Source organism: Xenopus laevis, chromosome 2S (assembly GCF_017654675.1).
Source record: "Xenopus laevis strain J_2021 chromosome 2S, Xenopus_laevis_v10.1, whole genome shotgun sequence".
Classification (NCBI taxonomy): Eukaryota; Metazoa; Chordata; class Amphibia; order Anura; family Pipidae; genus Xenopus; species Xenopus laevis.
In genome coordinates this window covers 162,461,846-162,484,499 of record NC_054374.1, presented here as the reverse complement: position 1 = coordinate 162,484,499, position 22,654 = coordinate 162,461,846, and the positions used below count along the sequence as shown (strand labels likewise).

Sequence of the window (22,654 nt, the reverse complement as noted above, 5' to 3'; positions counted from 1 at the left end):
CTCATAGTCTGTACAGAGAGATCCCATAAAACTATGGCAGCATAGGTATTCCCTGTACTAAGCACAATTCAGCAGGAACAGTCCCTAAGTTTGCTCATAGTCTGTACAGAGAGATCCCATAAAACTATGGCAGCATAGGTATTCCCTGTACTAAGCACAATTCAGCAGGAACAGTCCCCTAAGTTTGCTCATAGTCTGTACAGAGGGATCCCATAAAACTATGGCAGCATAGGTATTCCCTTGTACTAAGCACAATTCAGCAGGAACAGTCCCTAAGTTTGCTTATAGTCTGTACAGAGAGATCCCATAAAACTATGGCAGCATAGGTATTCCCTGTACTAAGCACAATTCAGCAGGAACAGTCCCCTACGTTTGCTCATAGTCTGTACAGAGAGATCCCATAAAACTATGGAAGCATAGGTATTCCCTTGTACTAAGCACAATTCAGCAGGAACAGTCCCTAAGTTTGCTCATAGTCTGTACAGAGAGATCCCATAAAACTATGGCAGCATAGGTATTCCCTGTACTAAGCACAATTCAGCAGGAACAGTCCCCTAAGTTTGCTCATAGTCTGTACAGAGAGATCCCATAAAACTATGGCAGCATAGGTATTCCCTTGTACTAAGCACAATTCAGCAGGAACAGCCCCTAAGTTTTCTCATAGTCTGTACATCTTTCTGTCTCTATGGATATCATGAAATCTGTTATTTTGTGTTGATATGTATGGAGTGTGTGCTGGTTATGTGCCTGTATGTAGTGTATTAATGTGATGCTGAATGAGAGCATACAAGTTCTAATATGTGATAATCCAAATTTTTGGCAAATAGGCTTTATGATGGCACAAAAGCATTTTGATGATTGTTCTTAGACATTGGATTTATTGTTGAAACCATTGGCTTCTCACCCAAAATGCAACAGTGCATGTGGTTTAGGTAAGACTGAGAGTCTGGTACTGTTGTTCTCAATGGGAAGAGACCTTTAGGGACCTCCACTGCTTCAGACAAATGCCTCATATGGCTGTAACCTTGTAAAACTAGGGTTTGCCAAAACGTGAATCTGGTAGATCCTACGAGGCTCAAATCAATGGGTGGGGTGGAACAGCACGAAGACCAGTCAGGGTTAACGTTTAATTACTTTTAGAAGTTGCCTTACAAAGTCAGGGGTCCCCAACCTTTTTGACCCATGAGCCACATTCAAATGTACAAAAAATGCACTAAAAACTTAGAATGCTCACAAATAGTATAGGACTTGAGGGGCCTTGATGGGGCACGTGAGCTTACATATTTTGGCCAAAGTGTGGTACTAACATCTCATTTTTTGTGATAATTATATTTAAAGGCAACCGTGCGCTGGCAATTTTTCTTTTTCTTTGTGTATAAGTTGCAATTTACTGCCTTTGCCTCCTGGCTGCCTAATCTTCTCCCAGCAAGCATTTAATAATATACATTTTATTAAAGAAAATATTAATTGTAAAAACGATATGGTCTCCTATAGGCTACAGCCTATTCACGAATTCACCCCTGGTGAAGGGAAATAACTTCTCCTACACTTTTTTTTGTCAGGATGGAAAATTCCAGCTCTGCTTGTCTATTGGTCTATTAATGTTCGGTAAAGTCATCCAACTCATCAATAATTAAGGAAATCATTGTGCCTTAATTCACTAAAGGCAAGTAAATATTTATTTGTTTGTTATAAAGCTGGAGATGTTGATTCTTCCAAATAAACCCACTTTATGCTCATTGCTAAGCTCCTTTTCTCCTACTCAATACTCAAATCAAGAGTACAGAGACCAAGGTATAATATAATAAATTGGAATAGAAATATACTGGTAGTGTCTGGATGGCATGCCTGATCTGTGCCTTCAGAAAAGAATGCACTAAGCTAGTGGTTCCCAAATTCTGGGGCTGCCCCACTAGGGATTTGGTAAAAATGCATCCAATTCACTGGGCAAAAGTCTAGTATTGCCAATTGACTCATCCCACTGTGGGAACCCAGAAGCTACTACCAGGTCCAGGGTGAGGAAAGCTCCTCAGTATTAATAGTCATAGAAGAAGCAGTGGTGGGTGCTCTAAAATAAACGCAATGGAAAGCACATGGTTGCCAATGGGTCCAACTTGCTTCTTCTGATGAACGATGCACAATTGACAATGGGGATCCTTGGAGATGCCACCACCCTGGACCTGGGTTGAATCAGTAGACTCGCCAGATCTGTGCCCAGTGAAGCTCTCCATTGTGCCAATTTAAGAGCACCCAAATGTGCCCATTTAAGAGCACCCAAACTTGCGGGTGCATTTGTAAGTAGGGATGTAGCGAACCGCCGAGTATGTGTTCGCGAACGCCGTTCGCGAACACCGGCAAAAAATGCGAACAGTTCGCGAACTGTTCGCGAACTTCGAACATCCGAAAATCGTTCGATTCGAACGATCGAAGGATTTTAATCGTTCGATCGAACGATTTTCGTTAGAATCGAACGAAAATCGTTCGATTTTAGCGACCGAATGGTCGAATGGTCGAACGATTTTGACGCGAACGCCTATTGGCGAACGTCGCGCGACGTTCGCGAACTTGCGGCGGACGCGAACAGTCGAAGTTCGCGCGAACTAGTTCGCCGGCGAACAGTTCGCTACATCCCTATTTGTAAGTGACCCCTCATGTCCTTACCTTGCTTTGAGCTTAGGTGGCCCTGACTCAAAAGGGACCCAGAGGTATTGAAAATACCATAGACTGTTACCTCCATACTTTTTTGGGTGCCTATGTATACAGGATACGTTCATAAGGCTTGCTGCATTTTATACCATTAGTAGACCATAACCTGAAAATGACATTTCCTTGGGAGATATTTATGGCACAGCTAAGGTTTTCCAGAACAAAATCGACAAGGAAAGAAGATTCCTGGACCATGGGTAGGTGGCAATATTTTCAGTAGATTCTGGGGAAATCGGATTAAAAACAATTAGGAAAACCAAACCTAATATTCAGCCCTTCACTTGCCCAGTGTAAAATTCTCTAAAAAATGGGTAAATAGTAAAATATACTTGCATGAGAAGAATAATTGCACATTAGTCCATAACGTTTAAATATCACACAGGGTTTAAAATTCTAGAGTCGCTTTCATCTTAAAGGGACACACACATCTGTAGAACGTTCTTTCTACTACAGCCAAGTTTCTAAATTGAGGAGTCACTATTATCTTAAAGTGGCACACACATCTGTAGAATGTTCTTTCTACTACAGCCAAGTTCTAAGGTTTAGGAGTCACTTTCATCTTAAAGGGACACACACATATGTAGAATGTTCTTTCTACTACAGCCAAGTTTCTAAAGTTTAGGAGCCACTTTCATCTTAAAGGGACACACACACATCTGTAGAATGTTCTTTCTACTACAGCCAGGTTTTTCTCTCAACAGCAGAGATATTAAAGCCTGTTCCAATTTCATTTTTACAGGTGCAGTCAGTCGGTAAAGTTAATTTTATGAGAGACCGACTGTAGACTCGACAGGCTGTCCTGAATTCTGCTAGATCTGAGGAAGTAGCTACCCCGCTTGAGGTTGGGAGATTAGAGAAGCTTGTACCAAACCTACCCAAGGTGAGAAGAGGCTCATTGACCTGTGTCTATGCAGGTTCAAGTAAAAATGCTTTGATTCAGATTCTACAAAGTTTAGATTTTTTACATAGTCCTATTTTGGGGGAGGGGGTTATGTATATTTTGTAATTAAAAAGAATGGACCATGGCTGTCTTTCCTGTAATAACATTATACCTCAATAATAGAGTAAATAGCATTAACGCATTTAAAGGCATATGAGAGTATTCGCCCACAGCACCTATCTCCTTATGGCAAAGAGTTTGATTAGTTTGCAATAAGAATCTTACCCTGTGTGATATACCCTTAAGGACTATATGAATCAGTCTGTAGGGTTCCACTTGTCAAAGGGCAATGCTATTAAAATTTTAACTATTTTAAAGGGCACTATTATGGTGATAAAGTAGCAGCTATACTAGGAGGTGCCTATGGGGCATGCAGGCAACTGCCGACCACCACGCCATTTGGGTGTCATTCATGGTTGCCAGGATGGAGGTGTTCCAGCCAAATTAGGCTACTAAATTAAAGCTCAGGTGGGTTTTGAAAGTACAAACTAGCCAAGGTAAGGATTTGGGCTACATTTTGGGCCTTTAGCCGATTTGTATTTTGGAAACCAGCCAAAGTTTTTTGGCCAAGCCTGCTTCTCCCAATGCATGTTGGGTAATGTAGATTTTGTTTAACAATTTGCCAACTGCCAAGTTTAAAGTAAGACTACAATACCCAGCATGCAATGGGACTGACTTGTGTAGAAGTCAGGAGTTCCCAAATGTTGGGCTCTGTATGGTGACTTTCCTCAATTTCAGACAATTTTGGGGCAAAAATCTGCTGGCCACCAAAATGTCTAGAGGTTGACCTGTTTTACCAATTACTCCTGGGCCCCTGGTGACGATAAAATCTGTCCACAGTGCAAATCTAAAAAATGTTCACATATATTAAATTATTTTTTTCACAGCACGTATTGTGCTATTTTTGTGCTACTTTTGAAGTTCCTCATGGCTAGTTTTGGGCTGGTTTTCGAGCTGACTTTGGCTGGTTTTGAAAAAAAATCTGTTAACCCTGGTGTCATTGTACTGAATTACGGATATCTGATTTTTTGTTATATTTTTATTATTTGGGCAGCGTAGTAAACAGACCACATTTCCCTGAAGTTTTACCCTTTACAGTTTAAATAAAGCACAGCACTATGAAAGCCAAACCGTTTAGGAAAATAAAAATGTAAATCACACCCCGGATACCTCATTAGCGACTCATTAAACTCACAACTGGCCATTTGAATCATGAGCATCTGAAATCTGTGTTTACCGGGAGGCCGACTATATCCTGGAACTCTTTTTCTGATTATCGTGACTTTTTCCACACAAGACAAATTTGTGAAAATGTATTAATGAATAGTGGGAAACGTCTGTGTGGATTTGGTCAGAGTCATTTTCAGAAATTTCAGATTTTGATAAATAACCCCCACAATGTCCAGTTCACTAGTACTACTGCCTAATAATACACACAATGTTCACTTTACTAGTACTACTGTCTGTTAATACACACAATGTTGAGTTCACTAGTACTACTGTATATTTATAGACACAATATTCAGTTCACTAGTACTACTGCCTATTAATACACACAATGTTCACTTCACTAGTACTACTGTCTGTTAATACACACACTGTTCAGTTCACTAGTACTACTGCCTAATAATACACACAATGTTCACTTTACTAGTACTACTGTCTGTTAATACACACAATGTTCAGTTCACTAGTACTACTGTATATTAATAGACACAATATTCAGTTCACTAGTACTACTGCCTATTAATACACACAATGTTCAGTTCACTAGTACTACTGTCTATTAATAGACACAATGTTCAGTTCACTAGTACTACTGCCTATTAATACACACAATGTTCAGTTCACTAGTACCATTAACTGTAACACTCACTATGTTCAGTTCTCGTGTACTACTGTCTGCTAATACACACAATGTTCAGTTCACTAGTACTACTGTCTATTAATACACACAATGTTCAGTTCACTAGTACTACTGCCTAATAATACACACAATGTTCACTTCACTAGTACTACTGTCTGTTAATACACACACTGTTCAGTTCACTAGTACTACTGCCTAATAATACACACAATGTTCACTTTACTAGTACTACTGTCTGTTAATACACACAATATTCAGTTCACTAGTACTACTGCCTATTAATACACACAATGTTCAGTTCACTAGTACTACTGTCTATTAATAGACACAATGTTCAGTTCACTAGTACTACTGCCTATTAATACACACAATGTTCAGTTCACTAGTACCATTAACTGTAACACTCACAATGTTCAGTTCTCGTGTACTACTGTCTGCTAATACACACAATGTTCAGTTCACTAGTACTACTGTCTATTAATACACACAATGTTCAGTTCACTAGTACTACTGCCTAATAATACACACAATGTTCACTTCACTAGTACTACTGTCTGTTAATACACACAATATTCAGTTCACTAGTACTACTGCCTATTAATACACACCATGTTCAGTTCACTAGTACTACTGCCTAATAATACACACAATGTTCACTTCACTAGGACTACTGTCTGTTAATACACACAATGTTGAGTTCTCTAGTACTACTGTCTATTAATAGACACAATATTCAGTTCACTAGTACCATTAACTATAACACTCACAATGTTCAGTTCTCTTGTACTACTGTCTGCTAATACAAACAATGTTCAGTTCACTAGTACTACTGTCTATTAATACACACAAGTTCAGTTCACTAGTACTACTGCCTATTAATACACACAATGTTCAGTTTACTAGTAAACTATTAATACTCACAATGTTCAGTTCACTTCTATCACTGTCTATTAATACACACAATGTTCAGTTCACTAGTACTACTGCCTATTAATACACACAATGTCCAGTTTACTAGTAAACTATTAATACTCACAATGTTCAGTTCAGCAGTGCCACTCACTATCAATACTTACAATGTTCAGTTCAGCAGTGTCACTTTCAGTCAGTACTCGCGGGGTTTAATCCACAAGATTTACTTGTATAAATATTCGATTAGTGATACAATCATACAAGTATATATCTTTATATCTCAGAACTCTGTAATTGTACTGTGGAGTACACCTGTTCCACACATTTTCAATACTCACAATGTTCAGTTCACAACTGTCACTCTCTGTCAATATTCACAATGTTAAGTATGCAGAGGGTTCACATTACCTTATCTCTGTCAATTTTCACAATGTTCAAGTGACCAGTGTCGTTCTTGTTTAATACTCTCAATATTCAGTTTCACCATTGTCACTTTCTATCAATACTCACAATGTTAAGTCTACTAATGCCACTCTCTTATTACTACTCACAATGTTCAGTTCAATACTGTCACTCTAATTTTCTCACTGTACTATATATACAGGTATCTACTATAATATACTATATTTATATACCCCCCAAGTTTAGCTTGTCACTATCTCACTGTTACTATCAATACAAACAAGGTGTTCAAACCTTCAGTTCACCCTTTCACCTGTATAACAAATGCAGAACTACTTAACTGAGATGAAAATATGGATTTATTTAATCCTACATAAAAATATTCATTGTTGTCACTATTTGGAAAAATGACTGTCCCTTGAGTAAGACTTTTACATGTTTTGTTTTCCTGAATATTGTAGGACTTTTTGTATTTGAACAGTACATTGAAAAAAATGCTATTCCTCCAGAAATGTGTCATGAAGTAGAGGATGAAAAGGATTTTAAGTAAAATACAGTCCATGAAGCAAATATGTTGTTTTTCCCATGGCGATACAAAATGTCATCTTAATCAATTCCCCGAGTTTGAGTTTGATTCATCTGCTCTCTTGAAGTCAAGTCAATTGCAGATCAATAGACGACATTTAACTGCTTCAAATGAATTCTTTCCTTTCTAAACTCCTCTTCTTTGTGCAATAAGTTGGAGAGTTATTTCAAAGAGACCTACGGAATTGGTGTATTTAGAAAATGAGTCAACAACTACTAAGACTTTAATACATTGGATATTTAATAACTTGGGATGGTGGGTCTTCCAACTCATGTATGCTGCCATAGTTTTATGGTATCTTTCTGTACAGACTATGAACAAACTTAGGGGCTGTTCCTGCTGAATTGTGCTTAGTACAGGGAATACCTATGCTGCCATAGTTGTATGGGATCTCTCTGTACAGACTATGAGCAAACTTCGGGGACTGTTCCTGCTGAATTGTGCTTAGTACAGAGGAATACCTATGCTGCCATAGTTGTATGGGATCTCTCTGTACAGACTATGAGCAAACTTCGGGGACTGTTCCTGCTGAATTGTGCTTAGTACAGAGGAATACCTATGCTGCCATAGTTTTATGGGATCTCTCTGTACAGACTATGAGCAAACTTAGGGACTGTTCCTGCTGAATTGTGCTTAGTACAGGGAATACCTATGCTGCCATAGTTTTATGGGATCTCTCTGTACAGACTATGAGCAAACTTAGAGGACTGTTCCTGCCAGGGCCGGAACTAGGGGTAGGCAGAGTAGGCACGTGCCTAGGGCGCAAAGCTGGGGGGGGCGCCAGGCACGTACCTGTCTCCTACCCCAAGTCCGGTTCCCTTCTTTTCTCTTCGCGCTTCTCATCGCTTCTGCGCATGCGCGCACGAGCAGGAATTTGCGCATGCGCACTCGAGCGCATATTCGGCCATGCGCACAGGCGCCGCAACTGCCGGGTCTGCCTAGGGCGCCTGCCCAGCGTGGCCTGGCACTGGTTCCTGCTGAATTGTGCTTAGTACAGGGAATACCTATGCTGCCATAGTTTTATGGGATCTCTCTGTACAGACTATGAGCAAACTTAGGGACTGTTCCTGCTGAATTGTGCTTAGTACAGGGGAATACCTATGCTGCCATAGTTTTATGGGATCTCTCTGTACAGACTATGAGCAAACTTAGGGACTGTTCCTGCTGAATTGTGCTTAGTACAGGGGAATGCCTATGCTGCCATAGTTTTATGGGATCTCTCTGTACAGACTATGAGCAAACTTAGAGGACTGTTCCTGCTGAATTGTGCTTAGTACAGGGAATACCTATGCTGCCATAGTTTTATGGTATCTTTCTGTACAGACTATGAACAAACTTAGGGGCTGTTCCTGCTGAATTGTGCTTAGTACAGGGAATACCTATGCTGCCATAGTTGTATGGGATCTCTTTGTACAGACTATGAGCAAACTTAGGGGACTGTTCCTGCTGAATTGTGCTTAGTACAGGGAATACCTATGCTGCCATAGTTGTATGGGATCTCTCTGTACAGACTATGAGCAAACTTCGGGGACTGTTCCTGCTGAATTGTGCTTAGTACAGAGGAATACCTATGCTGCCATAGTTGTATGGGATCTCTCTGTACAGACTATGAGCAAACTTCGGGGACTGTTCCTGCTGAATTGTGCTTAGTACAGAGGAATACCTATGCTGCCATAGTTTTATGGGATCTCTCTGTACAGACTATGAGCAAACTTAGGGACTGTTCCTGCTGAATTGTGCTTAGTACAGGGGAATACCTATGCTGCCATAGTTTTATGGGATCTCTCTGTACAGACTATGAGCAAACTTAGAGGACTGTTCCTGCCAGGGCCGGAACTAGGGGTAGGCAGAGTAGGCACGTGCCTAGGGCGCAAAGCTGGGGGGGGCGCCAGGCACGTACCTGTCTCCTACCCCAAGTCCGGTTCCCTTCTTTTCTCTTCGCGCTTCTCATCGCTTCTGCGCATGCGCGCACGAGCAGGAATTTGCGCATGCGCACTCGAGCGCATATTCGGCCATGCGCACAGGCGCCGCAACTGCCGGGTCTGCCTAGGGCGCCTGCCCAGCGTGGCCTGGCACTGGTTCCTGCTGAATTGTGCTTAGTACAGGGAATACCTATGCTGCCATAGTTTTATGGGATCTCTCTGTACAGACTATGAGCAAACTTAGGGACTGTTCCTGCTGAATTGTGCTTAGTACAGGGGAATACCTATGCTGCCATAGTTTTATGGGATCTCTCTGTACAGACTATGAGCAAACTTAGGGACTGTTCCTGCTGAATTGTGCTTAGTACAGGGGAATGCCTATGCTGCCATAGTTTTATGGGATCTCTCTGTACAGACTATGAGCAAACTTAGAGGACTGTTCCTGCTGAATTGTGCTTAGTACAGGGAATACCTATGCTGCCATAGTTTTATGGTATCTTTCTGTACAGACTATGAGCAAACTTAGGGACTGTTCCTGCTGAATTGTGCTTAGTACAGGGGAATGCCTATGCTGCCATAGTTTTATGGGATCTCTCTGTACAGACTATGAGCAAACTTAGAGGACTGTTCCTGCTGAATTGTGCTTAGTACAGGGAATACCTATGCTGCCATAGTTTTATGGTATCTTTCTGTACAGACTATGAGCAAATTTAGGGGCTGTTCCTGCTGAATTGTGCTTAGTACAGGGAATACCTATGCTGCCATAGTTTTATGGGATCTCTCTGTACAGACTATGAGCAAACTTAGGGACTGTTCCTGCTGAATTGTGCTTAGTACAGGGGAATACCTATGCTGCCATAGTTTTATGGGATCTCTCTGTACAGACTATGAGCAAACTTAGGGACTGTTCCTGCTGAATTGTGCTTAGTACAGAGGAATACCTATGCTGCCATAGTTTTATGGGATCTCTCTGTACAGACTATGAGCAAACTTAGGGGCTGTTCCTGCTGAATTTTGCTTAGTACAGGGGAACACCAATGCTGCCATAGTTTTATGGGATCTCTCTGTACAGACTATGAGCAAACATAGGGGCTGTTCCTGCTGAATTGTGCTTAGTACAGGGGAATACCAATGCTGCCATAGTTTTATGGGATCTCTCTGTACAGACTATGAGCAAACTTAGGGGCTGTTCCTGCTGAATTGTGCTTAGTACAGGGGAATACCTATGCTGCCATAGTTTATGGGATCTTTCTGTACAGACTATGAGCAAACTTAGGGGCTGTTCCTGCTGAATTGTGCTTAGTACAGGGAATACCTATGCTGCCATAGTTTTATGGGATCTCTCTGTACAGACTATGAGCAAACGTAGGGGCTGTTCCTGCTGAATTGTGCTTAGTACAGGGGAATACCTATGCTGCCATAGTTTTATGGGATCTCTCTGTACAGACTTTGAGCAAACGTAGTGGCTGTTCCTGCTGAATTGTGCATAGTACAGGGAATACCTATGCTGCCATAGTTTTATGGGATCTCTCTGTACAGACTATGAGCAAACTTAGGGGACTGTTCCTGCTGAATTGTGCTTAGTACAGAGGAATACCTATGCTGCCATAGTTTACGGGATCCCTCTGAACAGACTATGAGCAAACTTAGGGGCTGTTCCTGCTGAATTTTGCTTAGTACAGGAGAATACCTATGCTACAATAGTTTTATGGGATCTCTCTGTACAGGCTATGAGCAAACTTAGGGACTGTTCCTGCTGAATTGTGCTTAGTACAGGGGAATACCTAAGCTGCCATAGTTTTATGGATTGCTTTGTACAAGCTATGAGCAAAGTAAAGGGGACTGTTCCTGCTGAATTGTGCTGAGTAAAGGGGAATACCAATTTTAGTATCATTTTATGGTATCACTCTTTAGTTCTCTAAGAGAGACTTTTACATGTATAGGCAACATGAACTGGTTTTAACAAGTTTGCTGTTTTCTGGCCACCTGTTTGTGCCAGGTCATTCCTTGAATACCCACTATGCAATGTGAGTGGACTGTTCCTGCTGCTGTTATTAACTGAATGTCCCATCAGCTGTTCAGAATATAAAGTCAAGTCCCACAGACCACCAGAGCAGATCTTCTACTGGGATTGCAACACAACAGGATGGCTATTGGATATGGAAGTTTGACAACAATAAGAGAATGAAAAGACCTATAAAAAGACTTTAACTGCCAAAGGAGTAAGAAATACCTACATAGAAACTCTCAAGGCAAGAAAGAATCAATTAGACAGTCACTTAACTGTTCCAGGAGACAAATTCAAAGGGAAAGTAATATGTAAAAAATGAAGACAATAAAGTTTAGAAAGATATACAAGATAATACATATTTGAGTCTTTTTTGCAAAATGTATTGTTTGATTTCCTATCTCATTCGTGTAAGGCAATGCATATACTGTAAGCAAAACAAGTTTATGGATCTGTAGGTGCCCGTTGTCCCTGAGCTGGTGATTCCATATCTAATTCTAGAAATACAGAGTAACTCCTGTTTATAAGTAAATCCCAAGAGATGGATAAACCTTGGAAAGAATTCATTATCTTCTAACACACAATTTGCTCCAGTCATTAAAGTAATGACGGAGCCAACATAAAAATGAATGATTCTACTGACATTAAAATAAATGATGGTGCAGACATACAAGGTAATTATTGTGTAAGAAACTGAATTTCAGACATTTAATTTGCAATTCCAGGCCTAAATGGGTTGTTTTTGATAAAATGTTTACAGTGCTTTCTTAATCCAATGAAATCACTCATTTGACTCAATGGGAACCTCAGATTTCTTCAATTTCATCATGTTTGTAGGCATCTACTGTACATACTGTAACTCATCATTGCTCCTCTCTGTATTGGTCTTTCAGCTTTGTGTTAGTTACACACTCTGTTCTTTATCTCACTCAGGTCCCCTGAACCCGTTTACAGCACTGTGAATAAATTGGTGGAGAAGCCTTCTTCCCCGAGATGTTTCTCCCCTGTAGAATGTGATAAAAGCTTCCTCCTCCCCTCTCCATATCCTACCTACCATGGAGGGTTGATGTCTGAGTCAGAGATTTCCAGGTAGAGCAATATGTTTCCTAATTTTCCAATTGCAGAAAGGCCATCTTTTGATGGAGAGATTCAGTCTAGACCAGTGTTTGTGAGACTATTTCACTTAAGGCCCCATTGGAGGCCCAATATATGGTCGGTAAAAAACCCATAATAAACTTAAAGAAACGTTGGTGTTTCAGTCATTCAGCCATAGTCCCAAGAATATCAGGGACAATAAATTATTTTTCACCCCCAAATTTAACTGTAATTGATATTCAAGCTTTGCTTTAAGGAGTTTCAAAGTGAGCAAATAGGCCTTCTTCCAAAGTACCTTTAGTCTTTACCACCCCCAGCTCCCCTATGGGGTCCAGTCCCATAATTTGGGAACCACTGGTCTCAAAGGCAAGTTTCACAAATCTTACACTCAGCTTTCCCTAGCTTTCTAGTTCAGCATGGCCCAGTGCTCAGCAGAGGAAGATCAGAACCCCTCCAAAAGCAATATAAAGCACGGATTATTAGCACACCAGGGGATTGCAGCTCCCACTCTGCACTGCTTTGTTGTGCTATTACTCCTTTCCTAGAAGAAAGATGCCCAATCACTGCTAAGTTGGACTTTTAATGACATTAAAGTATGTCATTAAGGTGTTCCACCACAGATACATTGTAAGAATGCAGTGCCATAAAAAGAAATCACACACATTTTTATAGTTAAAAGTATGGAACCCACCTTGTATGTGAATAATGGTTGATGTAACACAGTTGTCTTTGGACAACACTCTACTGTTGGTGGTTTCCTTGCAACTGGTTAAGAGCTACTGGATGATCAAGATCTATCTTTTGGCAACCAATTGTCTAGGTAAGGTAGGAGAATAGATTAATGAGGTAAATCGAGACCATTCACCAATTCACATTCTTCTTCATTGTTAAGGGAGATATATTATGATGCTGTAAATCCTTTTATTAAGCTGTTGATCATGTTCAAAGGGTCCATGCCATGCATTTAGAATAGTGCAGTAGTGCACGGTACACCAGAGACCTTTTTGAATGCTGAGTTATTCCTTGAAGTCTTATGTAGTCATCTATGTCTAAAAATAATGGGCTGAGCTACAAAGAAACGTTGTCCTCATATTAATAGATCTCCTCCTAGTTATCGATCGTTAAGAGGCAACTCATTAATTTTTAATAAGGGTTCTTTTGACTTGATTTGAATCCGTCTGAAAACTTTTTACAACACAAGTTCATCTAATTAATAATCTTGTAGAACGCTCTTAGGAATAATTAGGGTTGAACCAGTAAAACAAATGATAGTAATAATACTTCTGATTTTTTTTTATGGTGTATTAAAAAAAATCCCATAACTATGAGAAGACTACTGTATATACATTCACCTCCTGGGGTTCCACATTAATATATAACCTCATTAAAAGTGCAATAAACCGTAGCAGCCGCATTATCCAGCTCGCGCTTTAGCAATTAAAGGAAACTTGAAAATTCGGAAGAGCTGAATGGAAATGGGTTTGTGGGCCTAAGGGATTATCAGAAGTCAATACAAAATATATTTTCCAGGTCACATGGGGGGGGGGCACTTTATAATAAGTCATGGATTGATTTGATTGACAATTTTCTGTTGGTCAAGCAAGAACCTTGGAGTATCATTATGGCGTTTGGTCTGCACTATAGATGCAATAGTTGCAATTTTCAAAAGAAAGCACTGGGGTTTTGCCAGTAAGGAAAAGAATTGGATTGGAGAAGGTAGAACAGTCAGGCCCATTAGCTTTAGCTGTGTGCTGTCTTACCCATATTGTGCCATATTGAGTCCCGGTCCTACAAAACTTGCTTTAGATATGGGTCTTATTTACAGAGTTGGTGGGGGGTCCCAATGTGCTAAATGCAAAAAATGGTACAATGTATTGTTATTTGCCCACAATGGACCAATCCTCCCCTTCTTTGTGGCCGCAATATCAGAATATATGGAAGTCGATGGGACATGGGCACCTGATGGTTTCTCAAGGTCCTTGTTTGCAGTGCAATTAAAGGTCAACTCAACAGGTGTTGCATATTGATGGCAAGCTCCTGGAAATAACACTATCTCGACACACAAGTGCAATTGCACATGTTTTGATGCATTTATTGCAATGATACTGGGTAAAAAACAGTGCAAAGTATGTCCAGAATTGCTCTCAGCACTGCCCTTGTGCTCATCCATGACTCTTATTGATGTTGGTTCTGACATTAAAAAGAAACTTTTCTATACAAGATGGATTTTTTTCTTTATATTTATTTCACATATTGATAGAAAGACCGGACATGGGAAAAAGTATTATTGTATAGATGAAGTCTGAATTCATGATTTTAGCCTCTTTTTGTGTTACAGGACAATATTTCCCTCTAGTGGTGACACTAAAAAATGAGATGAGATCTCTCACTATAAACAAAGAATTTTGTGAGCAATATATAGATTGTCTATTGTATGAGGCAGGAACTTACTGTATGTGTATGCACAGATTGCATGTTATAATGCAGATAATAAGTGGCGCTCTCTTCTGGATAATAAGTCTCATTTGCTAATATAGTTTGTAAAGGGGCCAACCGTGGCTGATAGACAGATGTATATGAAGAGCATTTACTGTAGGAAGCAGGCATACTCACAAAGTTGTGATGAACAATGGCACACTTTATTGACAGCTTCTTGCAGGGAGGCCGGTTACAGACCAGGGCAGTGGTTAGGGTTGCCCCCTTTTCCGGAAAAAATACCCGCCTTCCTATCTTTTTATCTTTTTTCCCTATTAGTAACATTGGGATCAACCATCATTTTTACTGGCCAGGCCGGTAAAATACTGGCCAGGTGGCAACCCTAGCCTTGGTTGCCGACATAAGGATATAGTTACACAACACACAATACTTCTGCAGACTCTCTCTCTCTATAGGCTTTGCTCACACTCTCACAGCATTCCTTTCCTGAAGTCTCTAGGACCCCTGTCATGTAGGGATGCACAGACAGAGTTCTGTTAGCCATACAGGGTTCTCCTCTCAGTGTAAACCTCCACCCCTATTCTTTGCTGTGACCTTTCTTTACAGTGCCCAAGCTCCTCCTTTAACCTACACCTTAAAGCTCAATTCCTGACCTGGCGCACAATTGCCTCAGGGGCTCTACCTTAATCGAATCACTCCTCGTTGGGACAACAGATTGTCCTTTCTCATTAGCCTAACTTACACACCCTTCTATCTCTAGCCTGCCTCTGAATGTTCCTACTAAGAAGAATATTCCTTAAATAGGCTCCAGTAGGGGAATCCCCCCACAGGCAAACCTTAGAGGTTGGTGCCACCTGCTGGATGCACTATAACTAGTTACAATATGGAATAAAAAATACAAGTAAAAAATAAATAAATATATCCTTGTTAAAATAAATCATTATTTCACCTCCTTACAAGCTGCTATGTCACTGTATACTCTAAGGCAGGTGTTGTATGGGAAATACTAACCCATCCATGGTGGAGCACAGCACAGTTCTTGCTCACTAGCCCTGACTTACTGTACATGCCTGGGTTTACTTTGACAAGATCTAATCTATCACTATATATCCTCGTTCACTGGGTCCCTGCCAGGGTTGGAACTAGGGGTAGGCAGAAGATGCACATGCCTAGGGTGGAATGGTAGGGGGGCTCTAGTCACATAATCAATCTGGCTGCCCACCCCAAGTCAAGACCCTCAAGTCCTGTGCATGCTGTCCGCTCCCCTCCATAACTTGCCACTTCTGCCCCCTCGCATTCATGGGAGTATGGCGGTGTTGGTGAGATAGCTGGCCAAGTTGCCTAAGGTGCTCCCTGGTGCTGGTCCCTGCACCCCCCCTTCACTAATGAATGGTTTATCGAAGAAGTTGGTGTTGGTCTCCTGTACCGAGGCCTACCTCTACCTCAGGCACTCTGGCAGCAGGGTTGGGCTAAGCCAACCGGACTCCCTAGGCAACAGAAACAAGGTCTTGGATCAGGGGTAGTGGAAAGAAAAGATTTGTGCCTGGTGCCCTAGGCATGTGCTTCTTCTATCTACCCCTAGTTTTCACTCTGTCTGACAGTTCCACCTCCTGCTAGTAGCAGAGTGCCTACTCCAGACTGATCACATGTCCTTTACCCTTTTATAGACTAAGGAACACTAACTGATAAACTACGCCTGAGCCAAGGGGTAATATTTCCCTACCACAGGGTATAGGTTACTGACTGGCGACTTCTTGAGCATAGGGAGTAAACCCTTTAGGTTCCCTTCTTTAGTCTATGGCAGCTTACAACATTCTGCCAAATGCCAAAGGGCTGCTGTAAACAAGACACGGCCCTTATTTCTCCATGTTTATTTTTATGCCATTGGTCTGTACCATGTTGTTATTTCATTGACAGGGACTGTGGGTTTATGCAGTTGGTCTGAAGATTAAAACATCCCTTTTAAATTGTCAAAAATGTGGCTATCTCTCTAGAATCAATAACAAAATCCATGTTTTCACTTCCGCAGAGAACCCCGCAAAGTAATTCTACACAAAGGGTCCACGGGACTTGGTTTTAACATTGTTGGAGGAGAAGACGGAGAAGGGATCTTTATCTCCTTTATCCTCGCAGGGGGACCAGCGGATCTGAGTGGGGAGCTCCAAAGGGGAGACCAAATCATATCAGTAGGTATCAAGACTCAATGAATAATGTACCTTGTCAACTGCACCGCGCTTTTGGATTTAGTCTACTACTTGTGAAACATTCTGCACATGCTTGTGTCTTAATTTTGGACTCCTGTATTGTTTTCCACTGACAGTGGCCCTAAGTTACCTTCTTTTCAGCTAATAGCTTTACTGGTTTACACATGTGGGGCCCTACTCTTGCTCCTCTCTGCCTGGGGACAGTGAGAATTGCCCCTTAGTATATTGTGCTGGAGTGAATGCACTTACAGTAAAGGAAAGGAGTAGGCCACAAACTGGGAGAAACCTTGAGGATGTGGCCGGTAAAAATGATGGGTGAAAATTAATAGGGAAAAAAGATAAATACTTACATACTTTTTTTCCAGAAAAGGTGGCAACCCTACCAGACCTTTAGATGTTTGGATTTGCATCAACCAAGTGGCAAAGAGTCCCAGTCACTTTCAGATTTTGGCAACTACGGTGCATGGCTACAGTTTATCTCAATGCCACTGGATGGCAGTAAAGCTCTTGGAATAAACCACACTCTCATTGTAAAACGTTTCTGTAAACCTTTTCATATAGGTAGCAATGAGGCACTGAAAGTCAGATATTCTGAACAAATAAATACCCCTGGTCCATATGTGAAAGCCAATTGGTTGCCATTTCTCTGATATCACCCAACGGAAATGTTTCCCACAATACGTGTTAATTTAGTTGAGGAGTGGTGAAGGTTGTTGAGATATCATCACCTGATCATGTGAAAGATTTGTTAAATACAAGCTGCAGGGCTGTCGCCCTTCTTGATCATCTTGATTTAGTAACTTATTGGGAACGTACAGGACTACCAACTGTCAGCTGCAGGGAGAGGGAATTAGGGGCTGGTTCTTACACTTCCACACATAACATGTGATTTAAGAGTAATGTTGTAGCTCCAGCCTATGAGTAAGTGCCCACTTAGGCACAAAACGTGTTAGGCTTATGTATGTCCTAAAAAAGACTTTTTAACTTTTAACTTAATAGTGTTTGGGCTACTCCTTCACTTAACAGTAGGTACCTCCCAATTTTTGTTTGATTCATCCCACTAAATGATGGATAGCCCTTGAACTGTGGGTTTTTGGGATGTAACCACTGTATATAAATTCTTGAGTTAACTGGACTTAATATTTCATATTTTTAGAGTAGAACTGCACACCACAGCACAATTGTTGTATGTTGTATGTAAAAAAAATTGTTGTATGTTGTATGTAAAAGTATGTTGTAGCTCCACCTACAGTACTCATCATGGCCACCCGCTTATCAAGGAGGCAAGAAAAAAATTAGAGATGAGATATTAGGTTTTGACTGTATTTTTGCTCTGAAGAAACTTCTGTCTTTCTTATAGTTTATATAATCTCCCAGGACCTCTAAAACGGATGGTGTCTTCAATTCAGGGTTGCCCTTCCTAAATCCAGAGCCTCCTGGCTTTATACACTTGAATGAGGTGGAGGTGGGGTCATCATAATGGTGTAAAAGGACATGGTTGGAGAAGTCACGTCCAGGAGGCTGTCATTTTAGTGTGTTGGGTCCATCAGGAGGGAAGTTCTAAAACCAGCCCCAGAGCAGAAGCAGACTGCTGACAGTTTGCATCAAATGTAACTCGTTTGACCCTATCCTGATCACTGTGCACAATAAAACTGCAGAGACATTCTGGGTATTGTAGTTTGTACTAAAGTCTAAATGAAGATGGTCTCTAAACACAGTCCTGAAGCCATTTTTATATCTGTTGAGTGATGTGAGTTTCTGTAGATGAGCAGCTGTAGATAATTTGCTTCACTGCCTCCCACATATATATAAACCTATTATTTTATCATTTACCCTGCTCGCTCTAATCTCCTTCAGCCTCTTGGCTGCTATTTGCTTTGAAGCCAACGCAAGTATGAGGCTTTTGGAAGCACAGCTTTGTTGGCAAAGAAATCACAGTGATTATCTGCCCATAAAAAACACATTACTGCCAAAAAATTGGTCAAAATGACTCCCCCCTTGGTCATATTAATGTTGGACTAGATAACTGCAATCAGGAGCAATTCAAGAGTCCTCTACAATTTTGGACCCCTGCATGTTTAAACCTTCCATTAGCTAATCAGATGTGAGCCAAAATGGCCTTGTTTAGCTGCTAATATTCCTGCTCTCATTGTACACAAAGGCTTGGAGATGTGCCTATAGCATATAAGTTGTACATAGTCTAGCAAGTCTCTTTTCATAGAAGATTTTTTTTATGACCAGGGCACCTTGTGGGTTTTTAGGGTTTATAAAATGAACCTCTGTCTTCTAAGGGTGGTCAATTCCCCAGGCAAATCAATATTTCCTATTATGACGCAATAAATATTAAGAGAGCATATATGTAACATGGGACCTTCTGTTTGCTTCTCTCCCCCAGGTGAATGGCATTGACCTTCGTGGTGCATCCCATGAGCAGGCCGCTGCTGCACTAAAAGGGGCAGGCCAGACAGTAACAATTGTTGCCCAGTATCAGCCACAAGGTAAGAGAAGCCCCCTACATATGTATAGAATCTTTCTGAGATGACCTTCATTTGTGTCGTTCGGACTCAAGGTTTGTTCTTCTGCTGGAACTTTCTCCGTCTTTGCAGTAAAGCAGTAGTAATGAGTCTATTTATTGTCGTTGCCAACTGTGTCCTTCAGTTTTTTTATTCCTGCCAATGCTTCTCAGTTGGAGTTTAGATCAGGGCTATGGCTGGGCCATTGCCGTTAAGTTTCTGAAATGTTCGAATGTTACTTTGGCCTTGTGTTTGGGATCTTTGTCCTCCTGCAAATTTTACTCAAGCCTCAGTTTTTAGCTGATTGGAAAGGGTTCCCCTAAAATGTCCATTCTTCCTTCTATTGATGTCGAGTCCCTGTTGATGGAATATTTGTGACAAATGCTGGACAGACCGTTATGGTTATGTTACCAGCTGAAAAGCATTGAGGTCTTTTTTAATGTCTTCTAGCTTTGTATCTATATATACTAGATGCAAGCTTTGACTTTTCCAAATTCAATTTTCAGCTATAATGGGAAGTGCAATGTCTTTAAACGTAATATTTAACAGCAGTCTGTACAGAATATATCCTCCCAAGAATCGTTTAGGGGTTTAGTTCCAAAAAGAGTACATTTGACATTCATTTGACATCTCAGTAGAACCTTCAAAAGACACAAGTGTACCAAACTGTGTTGCAGGCAAACTCCACCTGTGATGACCCAAACCTTTCTTCCAGGGATGTGATATGTGATATGTCCCAAACCACTGTGAAACAATATTATTGGCACAGTTTTTATACACATATTAAGCTACAGTTTGGCCAAGACCCGTGGATAAGACAGGAACTATGTAATATGTGAATGATGAGATAAAATTTAGGACGGAGACATCTGCTTCTTCGTCTCTCTCCACATCATCCAAGCACCTGGTTAACATCAGTTTCATTCTCTAGCCCCGCAATTGTTGTCCCCAGGGGGGAACTGGTGTAATCCTTTGCAGTGTTGAACTGAGGTTTCTGGGTCTACCAGAAATCTAACCACAAGGCCCCCTCACTCCTATTGACCATCTTCTCCCATGTGCAGTGTACCTCTTTCCACTGCTCGGCACTGACATCCACCTGCATATACAGAATATCCCTGGGGTGCCTTTCTGAAGAGGAATTACACCTAGCTTTTTTTTCATATTCAGTTTTTTTATCTATGGACGTAAAATTGCATTTCAGAGAGAACCCTAAGAGATGTGTGAGGGAACTGCAGAGAATGCTCTTGGTCTTTCCATCGCATTGCGATTTATTACATGAGAACAATAAACACCAGAGGGCAAAAACAGCTCACAAGTCTGGATTTCTTCAAGAAAGCAGGAAAATATATCTTATCTTTGATTTTAACCCCTCTCTGCTCAGCCTCCTTACAAGAACTGTGTTCCTCTGAACATATAAACAGTTTTTTGGGCAACATTGTTTCCTTTTCTGATGGCTGCACCTTCTGTCTGCTGAGGAACCCTGGCAATGACTGCTTTGCTATGGGAGTATTATACCCAGGATGCAGAGATTTGATTACGAATCTCCGTTTTGTACAATTTATGGGCCGTGTGTAGAGTGTCCTGACATTTTTCGTGAAAATTTCTGTCGGCTAGCGATAATTTTCCATATTATATCATATCATACTTTCGTACGATTGCTGTCAGGGGCAGAACATCGGCTGATCTGTTCTTTTATACTTCATTTGATCTGAATGGTTAGTGGCAGGTTGGGATATGGCACTGAACGATCATTAGTCCGATATGAAGGTTCTAACGATATGCTGCCACTAAAACAAAAGTTATGTCTGACAAAAGCTGGTGACAGTCTCGCACTGAGATCGTCAGATTGGCAATAAATGCAGAGATATTATCAGCAGCCGACAGAAAATTTCGAACCTGTCCGATCAACTGAACAACCAATCGCCATCTCACGAAAAATGTCAGGACATTCCACACACGGTCCGAAAATTATACGAAATGGAGATTCGTACAATCAAAATCTTTGCATCTATGGCCAGCTTTAGTCATATACTATGCCTAGCTATGCCTATGCCTAGGACAAGCTGTCTCTCTCTCTCTCTTTTGGTTTCTTTGGCTCCACATTATACTGGTGGTGGGAGTAAAGGAGAGAGCCTATGCTAAGTTACAGAACAATATCTTTGGGAGAGCAAGATGCCCGTGGTAGTAAGTAAGAAGTTCTGGCTTCACAGTTAAGGTGGCCAGAGACGCAAAGATAATATTGTATGAAAAAATTTTCGTACGATATTTGATGCGTGTATGGTGGGAAAAGAGATGACCAATATCAGCGGGAGACTTGGATATCGGTCGACTCGTCGATTGAGCTGAACGGAAAATTATGAATCGTCAGATACAGGTAGAATTTTATTGTTTCTACCTGTATATCTGACGATTCAGCTCGACACGTGTGTATTTATCGAAGAAAGTTGTAATTGTTACATCTATGGCCACCTTAAGTGACAACAAGTTCAATTTTTATGGCAATGTCAGTCAGTTAAAAGAGGTCTCCTGTTGTGGTGTCCTATCCTCTCCTTAACTGTAGCAAAGAAACCCCCAAGAATGGCCCTACCAATCCTGAAAATACAGATTTGTGCAACAGGGTTGACAGCCACCATGACAGGCTGGTTGTCTTCTAATCCTCTACTCTCTGCTCCTGGTCACCGACCAAAATAAAGCATTGTCTTCAAATGTACATGCTCAATGTTGTCAGAGAATAGGAACACAAGAGACTGTCATGGTGGCCCCTGCCCATTATCACAATCAGTAGGGAAAGCAATGCTATCCTTGGGGAGAGGGTAAGAGGGCAAGTACTTCTCCTTTAAGGATACCTGTGTGGTGAAAATAATATGAGATACTAATGTTATTCCTAGGCAAGGCATTACAAGAGACGTAAGAAGGCTGGTATTTTTCAGAGAAAAGGTGGTCATCTGACCTTACCACCAGTTCAGGAACCTAAATGATAAGGGCTCATGGTAGAGTTTGCTTCAGCTAAGAGTCCGCTGAAGTAATTACCATGACATTACCCTGAATAATATTATCCTGAAT

General features: G+C 41.0%; 1 protein-coding gene across 6 annotated transcripts in view; it reads left to right on the top strand.

Annotated features, from left to right (window-relative positions):
- Positions 1-22,654, top strand: part of LOC108710034 (disks large homolog 2) — a 621,594-nt gene that overhangs the window by 405,313 nt on the left and 193,627 nt on the right. For all 6 annotated transcript variants that reach the window (XM_041584606.1, XM_041584605.1, XM_041584603.1 and 3 more), the window contains 3 exons: positions 12,277-12,432; positions 16,904-17,060; positions 19,474-19,576. In XM_041584606.1, the coding sequence (XP_041440540.1) occupies positions 12,277-12,432; positions 16,904-17,060; positions 19,474-19,576 (416 nt within the window). The remainder of the gene's footprint in view (positions 1-12,276; positions 12,433-16,903; positions 17,061-19,473; positions 19,577-22,654) is intronic.